General features: G+C 39.3%; 1 protein-coding gene across 1 annotated transcript; it reads left to right on the forward strand.

Moving 5' to 3' along the window:
* The first annotated feature begins 3547 nt into the window (after positions 1-3547).
* Positions 3548-15456, forward strand: POMP (proteasome maturation protein). Its single transcript, XM_081951434.1, has 6 exons — positions 3548-3688; positions 7273-7370; positions 9569-9629; positions 10822-10923; positions 14044-14137; positions 15305-15456. Exons 1-6 carry the CDS (start codon positions 3686-3688, stop codon positions 15370-15372), a joined length of 426 nt encoding a protein of 141 aa, XP_081807560.1. The 5' UTR covers positions 3548-3685; the 3' UTR covers positions 15373-15456.
* The last annotated feature ends 18 nt before the right edge of the window (positions 15457-15474 follow it).

Genomic DNA, 15474 nt, shown 5'->3' on the forward strand with positions numbered 1-15474 from the left:
GATCAATCGTTATTATAATATGACTAAGCATTTTAAGATATGATGGCATGCAGATCATGCTTAGCAAAACAACAGAACAAAATTCTGTTATTAGAGTCTGTGTTGAACAAAGAAAAGAAGCATAACAACTGATGCACTAAAAAATATTTTGCTAAAAGATGTCTCATACTGATGCCCATTCCCAATTAAAAAAAACCTTGTCATTTGATTAGTAAGTATCTACAGGTACTCCTCGATTTTTGACAATTGAGCCCATAATTCTGTTGCTAAGAACGACAATTGTAAAAGTTAGTTTTGCCCCATTTTACAACCTTTGTTGCCACAGCTGTTAAGTGAATCACTGCAGTTGTTAAGTTAATAATACAGTTATAAAGTGAATCTGGCTTCCCAATTGACTTTGCTTGTCAGCAGATTGCAAAAGAATCACACTGTTGAAAGAAATGTCCTTCTGGGTTCGGCTCCAAGTGGGGAAAAAGACACTGGAGACATGGAGGCTGCTTGGAAAGATGATTTAATGGTGAACAGGACCACATGGCTTGAACAGAAAAGGTGATCCAGAACAGAAAAGGTGATCACATGCTTCAATGTTGGGTGAAGAAGAAGAGAGAGGAAGGAGCTTGCTGGGCTTTTTATAATCTGTTCAGCCCCACCTCTGTTTCCTGTTCCTGTGTAAGAAATGGCATGTTCCTGTGTAAGAAATGGCATAGGGCCTAGTTATCTGCGGGATCGTGTCCTGCCCCATACATCCCTGCGGCCCATTCGCTCACACAGAGAAGGCCTTCTCCGGGTGCCGTCCTCTAGAGACTGTCAGAGGGCGGTGCCCAGGAGTAGGTCCTTCTCTGTGGCGGGTCCCACCCTTTGGAACGACCTCCCCCCAGACATCAGGACAACAACCGATCTCCGCTCCTTCCGCAGTAAACTGAAGACCCACCTGTTTCGCCTAGCCGGCCTGGCATAATCTCGACAACTGTTCCACCCCTTGGTTAATTTTAATTGTCAATGTTAGCTTTTAAACTTTTATTCTTATTGGGGTTTTAACTTCTCTGATTATTGTATTTATTTATTTTTACCTCCTCCTTTGTAGTCCGTAGACCGTTGCTTGTGTACGTCGCCCCGAGTCCCTGTGGGGAGAGGGGGCGACTAATAAGTCTGATAAAATAAATAAATAAATAAATAAATAAATAAATAAATAAATAAATAAATAAATAAATAAATGTATTCTGATTGGTTGTCAGACTCCCATGGGGCCATGCAAGGGCAACTCTCTAGGCTATGTTTTGAATCCAAGTTTGGTTGAGTTCTCAGATGCTATGTGGTAAATTGGGTAAAGGGCTAATACTATCATGCCTTAATCCCATCACCCTGGAGCTGAAGGGGAGAACTCTTTAGAATAGACTGGCTTGGATATCTTAATGGCCCATTGACAAAGGGGGATGGGCAGTGTGGAAAGTTATCACCCAGCCCTCTCCCAGAAAAATAAAATATCCTAGGAAATATTGAAAAGGCAGAATATTATATTTCCCTGGATGTGAAAAGGAAGAAACATGTTTTAAATTGAGAATAGCTCCCTGTAGCTTCCTGCTTCCACCCACTTTGTCAAGAAGGCCAAGCCAGTCCCTTTACATAATAAAGAGTTCTCCCCTTCAGCTCCAGGGGGATGGGATTAAGACATGACAATATTGGCCCTTTACTCAACTCACCACATGGCATCTGAGAAATCAACCAAACTTGGATTCAAAACACAGCCTAGAGAGTTGCCCCTGCATGGCCCCATGGGAGTCTGACAACCAATCAGAATACAAGCTCAAGATCAAAGGCCAGAGAGAGCATAAAACCAGGGACTCAGCATCTCAGTCCTTCCTTCTCTTCTTCTCCCCAACATTGAAGCATGTGATCACCTTTTCTGTTCAGGACTCAAGCCATGTGGTCCTGTCCACCAGTAAACCATCTTTCCAAGCAGACTCCATGTCTCCAGTGTCTTTTTCCCCACTTGGAGCCGAACCCAGAAGGACATTTCTTTCAACAGAAGGAGCTACTTTGTCTTTAAAACATGTTTCTCACTTTTCACATCCGGGGATATATAATATTCTTGCCTTTTCAACATTCTTCTAGGAGAGGGATGGGTTTTAACTTCCTACAACACGACCCCGGGATTCTGGAAGCATCATAAATCTGAACCAATTGCCAAGCATTCGAATTTTGATCATATGACCAAGTCTGAAAATCACTCATAAATCACTTTTTCCAGTACTATTGTAACTCTGAATGGTCACTAAACAAATGGTTGTAAGTCAAGGACTACGGCTAAATTAATGGTTGTATGAGGCAAGAAATTATTCACTCATTATTTTATTATGCTCCAGCACTCCCATGATAAATGGGGCATTTTATTTTCTTTCATAATTTTATTCCCTGCCCTTCCCCCCCCCCCCCCCCCAAAAAGGCATTTGTTGAGTGAAGTCAAGATTGTTTCAAACTCCTTCTATGCTGTTCTACCTCTGCTATTTCTCCTTTTGGATTTAGATAATGAAACCTCAAGGAAATGAGGCTTCATTTTTTACAGTGGTGATAATTTCAGAAATATATCACACACAAAGGACTACAGCAATAACATTCAAGTCTCCTGATGTTCCACCGGACTCTCCTCCAGCAGCTCCTCATTTGGCAACCGCCCCTGAACTGAGGCGATCTGGGCAGAGCCAATGCTGCTGGAGGATTTGGCTGACTACGCATGTGCTAACTGGGAGGAGAGGGGTGTTAAGTCCTCGAGCCTATGGCCCCTGATTGGTTGAGACACGAGCAGCCTGGCGGGAGAATGCAGCCATTCTATTGGTTCAGCTTCTGACAGCTCTAGTATAAAAAGGGCTGTCAGCTGTCAAATGTTGCAGTTTGCCGGATCGAAGTTTGCCTTACATTTTGCATTGTTATACTATTAATAAAGGTTGTGTTAGCTTAAACCTGCCTTGCCTCAGTTCCTGTCTGCCTCGTTCTCCCTACAAAACACCTTCCTTCTCATCAGGTGGCCAAAGTACTTGAGTTTCATCTTCAGGATCTGGCCTTTTAAAGAGCAGTCAGGGTTGATCTCCTCCAGGACTGACCGGTTTGATCACCTTGCAGTCCAAAGGACTCGCAGGAGTCTTCTCTAGCACCAGTTCAAAGGCCTCAATTTTTTGGCACTCAGCCTTTCCTATGGTCCAACCTTCACAGCCATATATTGCAACTGGGAAAAACCACAGCCATATCATTAAACAACAACAACAAAAAAGATAATGCAACTCTTTAAGATACTTTTTCCTCCCCAGTTTTATTTTGACCTCCCAGGGGCTGCAACTGTGAGAAAACGTCCCCAGCACGACTATCAGAAATAGAAACCGCCTAATAATAACTGCAGTAATTTGTAAAGTCGAGACGCTTAACTTCCTAACCCGTAAACAAAGTGAGAATAAACGCAGCATACAGTACACTAGAAAACAATTTTCTGCTCTCAAGCGGCCGCCTCCTATTGGCGGGTAGAGGAGCTTTCCAAGCCCCGCCCCCTCTCGCCTCCGAACTCATTCCCAACCCTACTTTCTTCCTGCGTCGCGCGAGAATTTCGTGTACGTCGGGGCGGGCGTATTTGACGTCACCGCGCGCTCTCGTCACCTGAAGCCCGCGGAAGAAAGCAGCCGCCGGTGACTCTGCAAAGATGGTGAGGGAGGGTCGTTGTGCGGTTGAAGGGAGATGGGGGGGAAAAACGCGCGCGGGGTGGGTAGGCGAAAGGAGGGATCGCGGGGAAAAAAGGGAGATGTGGGAAGATCCTCTCGCGTGCTGTGGAGCGATGGCCGGACAGAACCGGGATTTTAGGGAACGTGGATGGGTGGGGGTGGGGGGGTTACCTTAATGTTCAATGCTGGCTTATTCTTGGCTTCCCCGACGGGATTCTGGGTTATCAGAAGCAGGCCTGGTGGTACCTTGGTTCCGCGGCTACATTGTCACATAGGGTCTTCCCCCAATTTTGTGGATTCTGCGCCTCTGTCCTTTCTTAACTAACACGAAGGTTTTCTTGGCCAGTTAATTCAAATTCTAGATTTCGGCAGGATATCGTTGGGTAAAAGGATCACGGTTTAATATTTTATTTATTTCAGCAGTTTATTCAGGCTTTAGGCGCGGCTCGGGGCGGCTAGGTTTCGTTTTTTCATTTGCTGCTATTAGTGGTGTAACTGCAGCAAAATGCTTCTTTTGGGTGGGGGGAATCCTGTTACTTGTCAGTTTGTTTTTCTTTTATACTGCTTAAGGGACGTTGATCTTTTGTCAACGTGGGTTTGACAAAAATTTTACATGGGCTTCACCATACTAATTGGATTAATACAGTAGGTTTGATGGCAGGGTTTACATCTAACTCTGCTTTCCATTTCAAATGCATTCTGTAGCCAAGAAATATGATTGCATGCATGCTTGGAAAAGCACCAGTGATGGAAAAATGATAATCCTCCAAAGAGATTAAACTAAGGTTGGGAAAACCCAAGTTCAAGTAGATGCTCATTTTTGGAAGTTCATGTGGTGACTTTAGGCCAGCCACTCTCTTTCAGCCCACTTTACCTCACAGATTAAGCGTATGGGAAAAAATTAGAAGAGGGAATGTTGTATACACAACTATTATAGCTGGAGAAAAGGCTGGATATAAATTAGGAAATAACATCTGTATGCAAATATTGGTGGTTCTGCCTTTGTTAATCCAGCTGAATCAGTCTAGTTTAGAAGAAAAAAAACTATTTCCTGTTGACTGATACAGATGAACATATAACAAGTTCCATTATTTGCAGTGGCTATAAGGAAGATACAAAAGCATATGTTGACAATAGTTTTGTTAGTATTAGAGAGGATGTATTGAACTAATGTGGATATTTGTAATTTTATATGGATTTTGCTAAAAAAAAACAGTTGCAAATAAATGTATACACCACAATTGATAAAATAGTATCTTTGTGCAAATATTAAAACTATGGTGACAACATCCAGTAATTAAACACTTGCATTATTTATGGAGAAAAACAAATAGTGTGGTACAATAATCACACTGGGATGGACAACTAAACATAAGAATGAAATGAATTGATTTTTTTAAAAAGTCCAGCAGAGGCCAGAAATTGTGGAGATGATTTATTTCCAAGCAGCTATGTATAAAAAGACATTTTACATATTAAATATGGTAGCATCACTCTTGGTGTCAATGGAAGTGCAGCTTTTAAACAATGGCAACCATTCACTTTGCCCGTGGTGCCAGACTCTTCTTGGTTACTTTTGCTGGATCGCTGTCTCCTGGCAAGATTTTTGCAGGATTTACTTTGCAAATATTTCACTTCCACAGGGAAGCAATAGCACATTAGTTCCAGTGTCATTGTTGGAAGGATTTCCTGCAGTTCACCCTCTTATTTACTTAATCTAGCCAGTGATTTAATAGATCAGCTCATTGTAAATTTATACACTCCAAATATTTGTAAAATAGAGGTGTGTGTTTGGGCAAAGGAAATGCCTGGATATTCATGTCAGGGTAATGTGGTGCAATAACCCATGCAGACTGGTTGAAAGAGACACACATAAGGTGCAGTTAAAATAAACAAGAAAAGCTGATGGTGGGAAAGGAAACAAGTGTTGCTAATACTTGTGGGAATCTTGGCTTCATAGTATAATATCAGCTTGTGTCTCAGTTCATAAATTAGTCTGTTGTATATATTCCATGACTGTTTGCTATATAGTCTTAATTTTATTTCATTGTATGGTTTATAGTGAACAACTCCTTAGAATTATGTACAATTTTATGGGAATATTTAATATATTTTTTGGGGGGGAGAATCCTGTCACTAAATAGGTAAAGCATTGGGGAGTCTTGTTCTTTATCTTAATCACAGATCTTATTTCTACAACCTATGGTAAGTATTTTCCCTCTTTATATACTCTGCTTGTTTTATAATGGATTTTTGTTATAAATAAACCATTTTCCATAACCCTGAGTTTTCAACTCTCCCTTTCTTTCTTCCTCTCCCTCCCCCGCCTCCTCTCCGATATTTATCAGATAGATATAGTACTTGGCTGCTAGAAGTACAAATATAATTTCTGTCTCTCAAACTTTTTAGTAACTAACCCAAATTTATGGTTCCTATGCTCCTTTCATCTTCCTGGAAGTGAGAATGTTTAGAGATAGTTTAAAGGTAGAAAGAATTGTTGCCATTGTGGCAAGTCCCTTGCTGAACTCTCTTTGATTTTTACAGTTTGATAGAAGCATGTTTACTCAGATTGCAGGAACAAAGGTTTACATTGTATTGTTGTACGGAGTACTATGTTTGCTATATTGAGTTGACCAAGTATATGTATGGATAAAAATATAATAAAAATGTTTCTTTCTGTATTGTTCTATAAAAAGATTTTAGTAATTCCAATAAAGCTTGTCACATATTAATTGTTGTAGAAATGGTAGTCACAAGAACTGTTTAAGAACAGCCTGCATACCAAAGTAATTGATTTAGCAAGTCAGAGAACAGGTAGTTACGTGATGAGTTGCATGGGTGTAAATTTAGTAATTATCAAAGCATCTAATCTATACTATTAGGTCCAAACAAGTTATAGACTAAGCTTTAACTTCATATGCTACTTGGACAGGACAGAATAGATCAAAACTCTTATAGCTTTAGTGATACAACCCAGATTTACTACAAGTGTTAAAAGTGTAATAAACAGGAGGAAAAAAGGTTTAAAAATGTTTTGCATTAACCCTAATTTTGAATGCTGTCATCTATAGGTAATCCTCCACTTGTGACCACAGTTGGCCCCAAACCTTCTGGTACTAAGTGACACAGTTAAGAATTTTGCCCCATTTTATGACTTTTCTCACCACAGTTGTTAAAGGAATCACTGCAGTTAAGTTAGTAACATGGTTGTAAAGAAAGAAACAAAATTGGCTTTCTTGTTGACTTTGCTTGTTGGAAATTTGCAAAAGGTGATCACATGACCCCAAGACACCGCAACAGATACATATGAGCCAGTTGCCAAGCATCCAAATTTTGATCATGTGACCCTGGGAATGCTGCAAAGGTCATAAGTGTGAAAAATGGTCATACCACTTTCTTCAGTGCTATTGTAAGGTCCAATGGTCGCTAAATGAATGGTTATAAGTCAAGGACTACCTGTATTTAACAAGCAATTATTGCAAAGTTTGAAGTCTCAGGTGCACAGAATTTAATTGTATTAAAATGAACAATGTTGCCTGTCTACAATAATAGCTTTCTTCTATTTAAGAATACCAGAGGGCTTGGATCTCAGCTGAAGGACTGCATTTCAGTTCCTGATTTCTCAGCTAGTGGAACATTTGAAAGCCATGATGTGATGCACAGAGGGTAAGTACCAGAGATTTATAGAAATATCAGGGTGAAATTTCCTGTGTAATCAGATCAAGTCATAATGATCACAAATCCTTCTGCCTGACTTTTGTGTACTTTGTGAAAAATAGTGTGGAAATAGTTTATTTCCAAACTCCAGTCAATCTTTATTTTTATTCTTTGCTTGCAATAAACACACTTAAATCTATTTGGATATGCCAGATTTTCACCTTCAACTTTCAAAGGAATGGAGTCCATTTGTCACTTGCGGGCTGGATAATTCCCTTTTCCAAATACCACTCTACCTTATTCTTACAGTAAAAATATTTAATAACTTTTAGAACTTAAATCCAGTTGTCCAATTCTAATAAATGCTTAATATATAGATTATTTCTACAGAATTATGGTCATAAGACATTCTCCAGAATGCTTCCAACTTGTTTAGGTAAAGGAACCAATTCATTTTCTTGAATCAGGTGAAAAGTTCCGTCTATTAGTAGTAGATAGGTACAATTTATAATCACCTTCTTGTCTGGGAAAAGGGGTCTGTGCAAGTGTGTATAGTTTTACCATGCTGGAAATGAGTGAGACTTGTCCTGTGAATGAAAATTTTGAAGCTGACTCCCTTTGTTACCACACTGGTAGCAAAAACGTTTGTATGACTACAAATATAAAGCTCATTTTGTCTAACTAGTTCTGTAGCACTGTCTCTTTGGAATTCTTTTACCTATGAGTAACCAAATCATTGTGGAATATATGTGTCTGCAAAGGTTTGTTAGCAATTTAGTGGTAAAATCAGTGAATGACTAGGCTACTGAATATTTGGAATCACACACCATGGTAAGATATATTTTATAAAATAATGTTGACTGGGTTCATATAGTACTTGCAACTGCATGTCACAGAGAACTCTGGAGTGGTCAGCCTAGTTTTCAGGAATATTATCTACTGTGGAAATATTCATGCCTCATTTTTCTCTCACGATAGATACACTGTAGTGCTAACTGAGAACTGATAGAGAGGGTCACTTAAGAGTAAGCAAAATAAAATTGTATTTGAGGAACTCAGTGAGACAAAAGTGTCATTGGTGAAGCTGCCTCTTAAAAAGAGTTGCCCCAGTCAGCCAGTCTGGGGGTCTGAAAGAATTCTGGGCTTTGATATCATCTTCCACAGTTTTTTCATCCTGCTTTTTTGGAGATGAAAGATGCTCTCTTATTTAGCAAATAAAAAGGAATTTAAAAAAGAGTAAGCAAAACAAGGCTTAAATCTTAAATGTTATCAGTCACGGGGAAAAAATTCCTTCAGTTGTATCCCTATAGTTTTCTTGGCAAGTTTTTCAGAATCGGCTTGCCTTTGCAAGCTTCCTAGAGCTGAGAGAAAGTGAGTAGCCCAAAGTCACCCAGATGTCTTTGTGCTTAAGGGGGACAAGAACCTACAGTTTCCTGGTTTCTAACATGATGCCTTAACCACTACATCAAACTCACTGGTTAAGGGAAAAATAAGTCATGTAGTGCTTGACTTATTACTACAACTGGGGGCAGAATTTCTGTTGCTAAGCATAATTGTTGTTAACTGGTTGTTAAGCAAGTTGTGCCGGATGTTACAAACTTTTTTTGACACAGTCAAAGGAAATTACTGAAGTTGTTAAATGAATCATATGGTTGTTAAGCAAATCCAGCCTCCTCCATTGACTTTGTCAGAAGCTGGCTAAGAACATTGTAAATGGCAATCACATGACCCTGGGACACTGCAACCATCATAAATATATGCCAGTTGCCAAGCACCCATATTTTGCTCACATGAACATGGAGATGGTTATAAGTGTGAGAACAGCTCATAAGTCACCTTTTTCTTTGCTGTTGAACAGTTGCTAAACAAATGGTTTTAAGTCAAGAATTACCTGTCTATAAGAACTATTTATTTCAAAGGTGAAAAAATTCAAGGTAAATTCCTGGAATACAATGAAAATGTTTTCAGTGGTATATAAATGTGCTAAGAGAAATATACTGTATAGTGAACATTGCAGTGGTAAAAATGAAGAAAAAATAATTAATAGTAGTTTATGTCAGATTTTCAGGCTTTTAGAATTCAAGGTGTGTATTTGGAATGTCTTCTAATGTTGGTGAAGGAAACAAGACTGACATGTATAGTTGCCTTCATTCACAAGACTTTGACATAAGATTTTATGTGATATCTCTTTTTATTTGTGTTTGCAGCTTTCCACATGTAAAGAGTGAAATTTTTCCTGTTCATCCGTTGGAACTTTCAGAGAAGAATGTAAGTGGAAGGGAATATTATAGATAGGTGTATAGATGTAGGTATAGATATGAAAAAAACTGTCCATACTGAAACGTATCTTTTCAGATGCCTGATGACTAAAATCAAAATTAACTGAAACTTTCTAAACAACCAATAATTTACAGAATAGATACTTTTGAGTACAAGCTGCAAAAATGATAGCAAGAGTACAAGAACTCTGCTAGGGTTATTTATGAGTAAAGCTGAAAATTTCATTGGAACATAAAATTCCTGTTGTCAATCACATCACGTTAGAGAAGACTAAATGGATAACCTTTTTCATTTGTGCATGCATATAGGTGGAAAGTCTAAATGGTGTAGTTGTCAATTAGTACTACAGCTACTATTCAAGGACTGGAAAATAGAAATGGAGAAGAGCAGCATAGCTAATATGCAAATAGGCATTTAATATGTAATTTAACATAATGTTCCCTCTAATTTATACTTAGGTTAATTATTTATATAAACTAAACCTAGAAAATGTAGGTTGTAATGTAATTTTAATTTAAGATTTAAAAAAAAAATCTTTAAATTTTTTAAAATCGTCTCGTACTATATGTAACTTTAAAATATACCTGAAAATTACCTTAATATGCTTGGTTAAAACATTCAATACTTTTAAGGAAAGATACCATTAGCAAAAAGCTATGTATTACATTATACTTTTAGAAATGTGTTGGATTTCTGATTTACCCTTTGGGGTACGACCTTCAAGAAATTTTTGACATTTAAGTCTGAAGCTTTATGTGATAGAAATTTATAATTATATAATACTATATTCAAATTTGTACACTGATGAAATAGACTTGTAAGATAAATTACCCAGATTCTTATAAAAGTTTGGCAAAGTAGCTCATCTCTTTTCCCTTCTCAAAATAGTCAAATTTGACAATGCCAAATATATTGATGGTGGGTGATTGGTGTAGGATTTGGATCATCCGTCTGTTTATTACATGGGGGTCCCATTAATTCAGTTGGTGTAAAACAGCAAAGCTGTATGTTAATGGAAAGGAATGTTTGAGCTTTCTTACTCTGGACAGGAGAGTTTCTTTTCCTGTTCAGCGAGAAAAAAATAAATAACAGCATTCTCTTATCTGCATAGTTTTTACTAAGTTAATTCACATCTGACTGTCTAGAATGTAAAACATGTTTTCACCATTTCTTTTGGTAGTTTTCCTTAACTCAAGATAAAATGAATTTTTCAACTCTGAGAAATATTCAAGGGCTACATGCGCCATTAAAGTTGCAAATGGAATTCAAAGCAGTGAAACAGGTATGCTTATTTTCAATAAATAATGTCTCCAGATTTTAGTTTATTTAAAAAAAATTAGAACACAAGTTAACATTTACAGAACTAAAATGGCTATTATTACCCAGCGCAGTTTGAAAAAAATTTGGACAATTAATGGCATGACACAAAAATGTAGGACAAAGGCATAAAGCAAAACACACACCCAACACAATAATATTTAAGGTACCATGTTTCCCCGAAAATACCACCTGTCCTGAAACTAACACATTTGCCACATTTTTCGCGTGGGCAAAAATATAAGCACCCCTGAAAATAAGCCCCCTGGACAACCCCCCCCCGCTCACCGACCTAGCGGTATCCCGAAAGCACCAAGCAGCGAGAGCCGGGGTGGCGGAAAAGCACTCACATTGCTTGGTGCCTTCAGGATACTGCTAGGTTGAGGAGTGGCGTTCTGCCTGGCCGGAGGAGGGAGTTGCCGGGCGGCTGCTCCCTTGCAAGCAGGCTCCCGAAGAGCTGGGCACAGCCTCGGGCGAAGCAGCCATGAGGTGACCACGCTCACGAGCAGCCGCCCAGCAAACCCCCTCTCCAGCCAGGCAGAGTGCCATTCACTGACCTAGGGGGTATCCCAAATGTGCCAAGCCCCGGGAGCTGGGGAGTGGGCATAGCACCACGTGCCTTGGCTGTGCCCGGCTCTTCGGGAGCCTACTCGCAAGGGAGCAGCTGCCCAGCAACCCCAAAACAATAAGCCCTCCTCCTATAATAAGCCCAAGGCCATATTTCGTGGGGCGAAAGAAAATAAGACCATGTCTTATTTTGGGGGAAACACGATAGCTATTAACAGGACATCTTATACTTAACCAGAGTAACTCGTAAACTGGTATTCTTGGATTCCCCAAATAATGGGCCAAAATGTTCAAATGTGCATCGGCAAAAAAGTTAATTTTGGTAGGATTATATCTGAGTTTCTTTTGCTCTATCCAGAGCCTCAAGGTACTAGTTGAGGGCTTCCACAGTACAGGTGGTCCTCGATTTATGTTTGGTCACTTAGTGACCATTCAAAGTTATGACAGCCCCCCTCCCCCCAAAAATTACTTATGATCCGAGTTCTGATGGCTGCTTACACTCCCCCACAGCCGCATGACTGGTGCTTGGCAACTAGATCATTTTGTGTCTGATTGCAGTGTTTCATTGTCATATGACTGCAATTTGAAGAACTGTGGTGGCCCAATGGTTAGAATATAGTACTGTAAGCTACTTCTGCTGGCTGCCAGCAGTTTGGCAGTTCGGTTCTCACTGGCTCAAGGTTAACTCAGCCTTCTATCCTTCCGAGGTGGGTAAAATGAGGAGCCAGCAAGATGCTGATTCTGTATACTGCTTAGAGGGGGCTGTAATACTACTGTTGCACCCCTTCCTGGATCGGGATGCTCTGTGCACAGTCACTCATGCCCTCGTCCTTTCTCGCCTGGACTACTGTAATGCTCTCTACATGGGGCTGCCCTTGAAGAGCACCCGGAGGCTTCAGCTGGTCCAGAATGCGGCCGCGCGGGTTGTCATGGGGGTACCTAGGTGCTCCCATGTCACACCCCTTTTTGACGGCCTGCACTGGTTGCCGGTTGTTTTCCGGGTGCGATTCAAGGTATTAATTATGACCTTTAAAGCGCTCCATGGCTTAGGCCCAGGGTACCTGCGAGACCACCTACTGCCACCAGTAGCCTCCCACCGTCCAGTACGATCCCACAGAGTTGGCCTCCTCAGGGTGCCGTTGGCCAAGCAGTGTCGGCTGGTGACCCCAGGGGGAGAGCCTTCTCTGTGGGAGCGCCTTCCCTCTGGAATGAGCTGCACCCGGAGCTCCGCATAATACCTGACCTCCGGTCCTTCCGACGCGCCCTAAAAAGTTGGCTTTTCCAGCAAGCCGGCCTGGCCTGTTAATGTTAATTTTAATTTATTTTAAACGTATTGTTTCTTTTTTAAAAAAAAAATCGGTTTGGTCTTTTTGGAAAAGGATTTAATCTTTTTTTTAACTTTTGTGATGTGTGTTTTTAATGTTGTACGCCTCCCTGATTCCTTTTGGAGAAGGGTGGCATATAAATCCAAATAAACCTAAACCTAAACTGTAAAGTGGTATATAAGTCTAAGTGCTATTGCTGTTTACAATGGTTTCTATTTTTGTGCTTCTTCGGCCGGTTTCTAGAAAAACACACCCATTGGAATACATAAATTAGCTTAATGATTGTGTTCAAATCAGGTCCAGTAATATGGGTGCCATCATGGCCGGTCATGATTTATAATAGAAATTCTGGCTGTGTTATGTAAGTTGAGGACCTTTAAGTTTGGCATGGCCCAAGTTGATGATTTATAACTGTGGGACTGTATAATTGAGTGTCCATAGTATAAATTAGATTTAGTTGGACTTCATATCTTATTCCTACATTCTTTTAGTTTATTTTTTCTTAGTCCTTCTTTGAGTTTTGCCTAACTTTGCTTTATCCAAAAGGGAATGGATAGCTACATAGGTGTTTTGTCAGGATTATTAACTGAATATAAATTAATGCTGTGGATTTATTTGGAATAAATCTCAGTATCTGCACGGAAATTCACTTTTTGATAAGTACACATGGAATTTAGATGCTTCACTCACCCCTTGCAGAGCCATTATTTCAAATTGTTTAGAGAACCCTACTAGGCATTACATGTTGGGGAATTACCCCTTCACAGAACATTTTATGATTTTAAGTATAATGCAAAATATTGTTAATTAACACTGATATCTCTATTGCCTGAAAAGTTGTGTGTCTTCACACCCACCCCAGTAATATTTTTTTTTGAAATGGAAGAACCATATTATTAACTATGTAGACAAAAATTAATGTGAGGCCAGGACAGAAATATTATTTTGAAGAACAATTATGTCTTCTTGCTGACATCTCAGAAGAAGAGGGGAGTTGGTAAAGTTCACATTTTTAGAATGTATTTTTTTCAATACATTTCATGCTATATTTACATTCATGCTTCTTCAGACATTAAATAGGTGGAATACAGAAAGTGCAGCCTGAGTGAGCAACCTGATACTGTTTTGCTTGTTCCTTTTATATATTTCATCATTAGTAAATATGGATGGCTAACTTGTAAAATCTTTTGTAGATCCAGCGCCTGCCTTTCCTTCACAGCTCTAATCTGGCACTGGATATCTTAAAAGGCAATGATGACTTCATTGGTTTTGAAGATATTTTTGGCGGTAAGGAACTTTCTGATGTCTGGACAAGTTTTAAGTTCTAGGGAGAAAAGACTGAACTTGGTCATATTCCCACGTTGGCATAGTTATATGCATGGCCGCACATGGCTGAGGGCTAGTAACAGAAACAACCTAAAGACACATTTATTGTCCTCTGCCGTTGGGTTTCTTAAGCATTTTAATAGGCATCTACAGATAGTCCTCGACTTATGACCACAATTGAGCCCAAAATTTCTGTTGTTTGGTGAGACATTTGTTAAGTGAATTTTGAAATGGGGAAAAGAAGGAATGGTGCAATTCTGTGTCAAACTTTTTTTGACTAGTTGAATTCTAGAATATTGCCCTATGTCAAAACAAAGACGCATTGTATCTAAAACCATGATAACTGAGAAAAGATGCTTTATATCTACAGTACTTTCAACCACAATTGAGCCCAGAATTTCGGTTGTTAAGTGAGACATTTGTTAAGCGAGCTTTGCCCCATTTTACGACCTTTCTTGCCACAGTTGTTAAGTGAATCACTGCAGTTGATAAGTTAGTAGCCCAGTTGTTAAGTGAATCTGGCTTCCCCATTAATTTTGCTTGTCAAAAGGTTGCAAAGGGTGATCAAATGACCCTGGGACACAGCAACAGTCATAAATACGAACCAGTGGCCAAGCCTCTTGAGTTTTGATCACGTGATCATAGAGATGCTACAAAGTTTGTAACTAGAACAGTTATAAATCACTTTTAGCAGTGCCATTCAGTTGTAACTGAATGGTCACTAAATGAACTGTTCTAAGTCGAGTTTACTATGTTGTTGTAGTTGTCTACTATGTTGTTGTAGTTTACTATCAGGGAATGCTGGGAGAGAATAGAACCTCAGTTTAATCTAGTGGAATTCCTTTTCCTATGTGAAACTGTCCATTTAGACATTTTGTAGAGTCTTCGGGAAAGAGAGGAAATATTTATGTGTGGGATATCTGGACCTGGGTAAACACTGTTAAGAAATTACCTCTTATACAAGAAACAAATACTAGATTTTATTCAGGCCATTTTTCATCTGAATAAATTAAATTTGCTCAATGTAGATTAAATGAAGACACAAAGTGTAATGCATAAATGACATGTTTACTGCCAAACGTGCCTTCAATGGTCTTAAATTAACATTTTATTAAATCTCTTTTCCAGATCCTGCACAAAGTGAACTAATGGCAGAGCCTCATGTGATGGTTGAACATAAACTTGGTTTATTATAATACTTACACATTACAGCTTTTTCTGTTTATCCGAACATTCTTACCTGTGTCTGCGAGGGTTGAAATAAACTATATTAAATGAAAGTGAAACAATACTTATTT

The sequence above is a fragment of the Natrix helvetica genome (assembly GCF_964273705.1).
Source record: "Natrix helvetica genome assembly, chromosome: 4".
Taxonomy (NCBI): Eukaryota; Metazoa; Chordata; class Lepidosauria; order Squamata; family Natricidae; genus Natrix; species Natrix helvetica.

Bases quoted from the DNA above. Each gene is read 5' to 3' on its own strand.
- POMP (XM_081951434.1), top strand. The intron at 7,371-9,568 runs GTAAGTACCAGA...TTGTGTTTGCAG, and splicing joins CATGATGTGATGCACAGAGG to CTTTCCACATGTAAAGAGTG. The intron at 9,630-10,821 runs GTAAGTGGAAGG...TTCTTTTGGTAG, and splicing joins TGGAACTTTCAGAGAAGAAT to TTTTCCTTAACTCAAGATAA.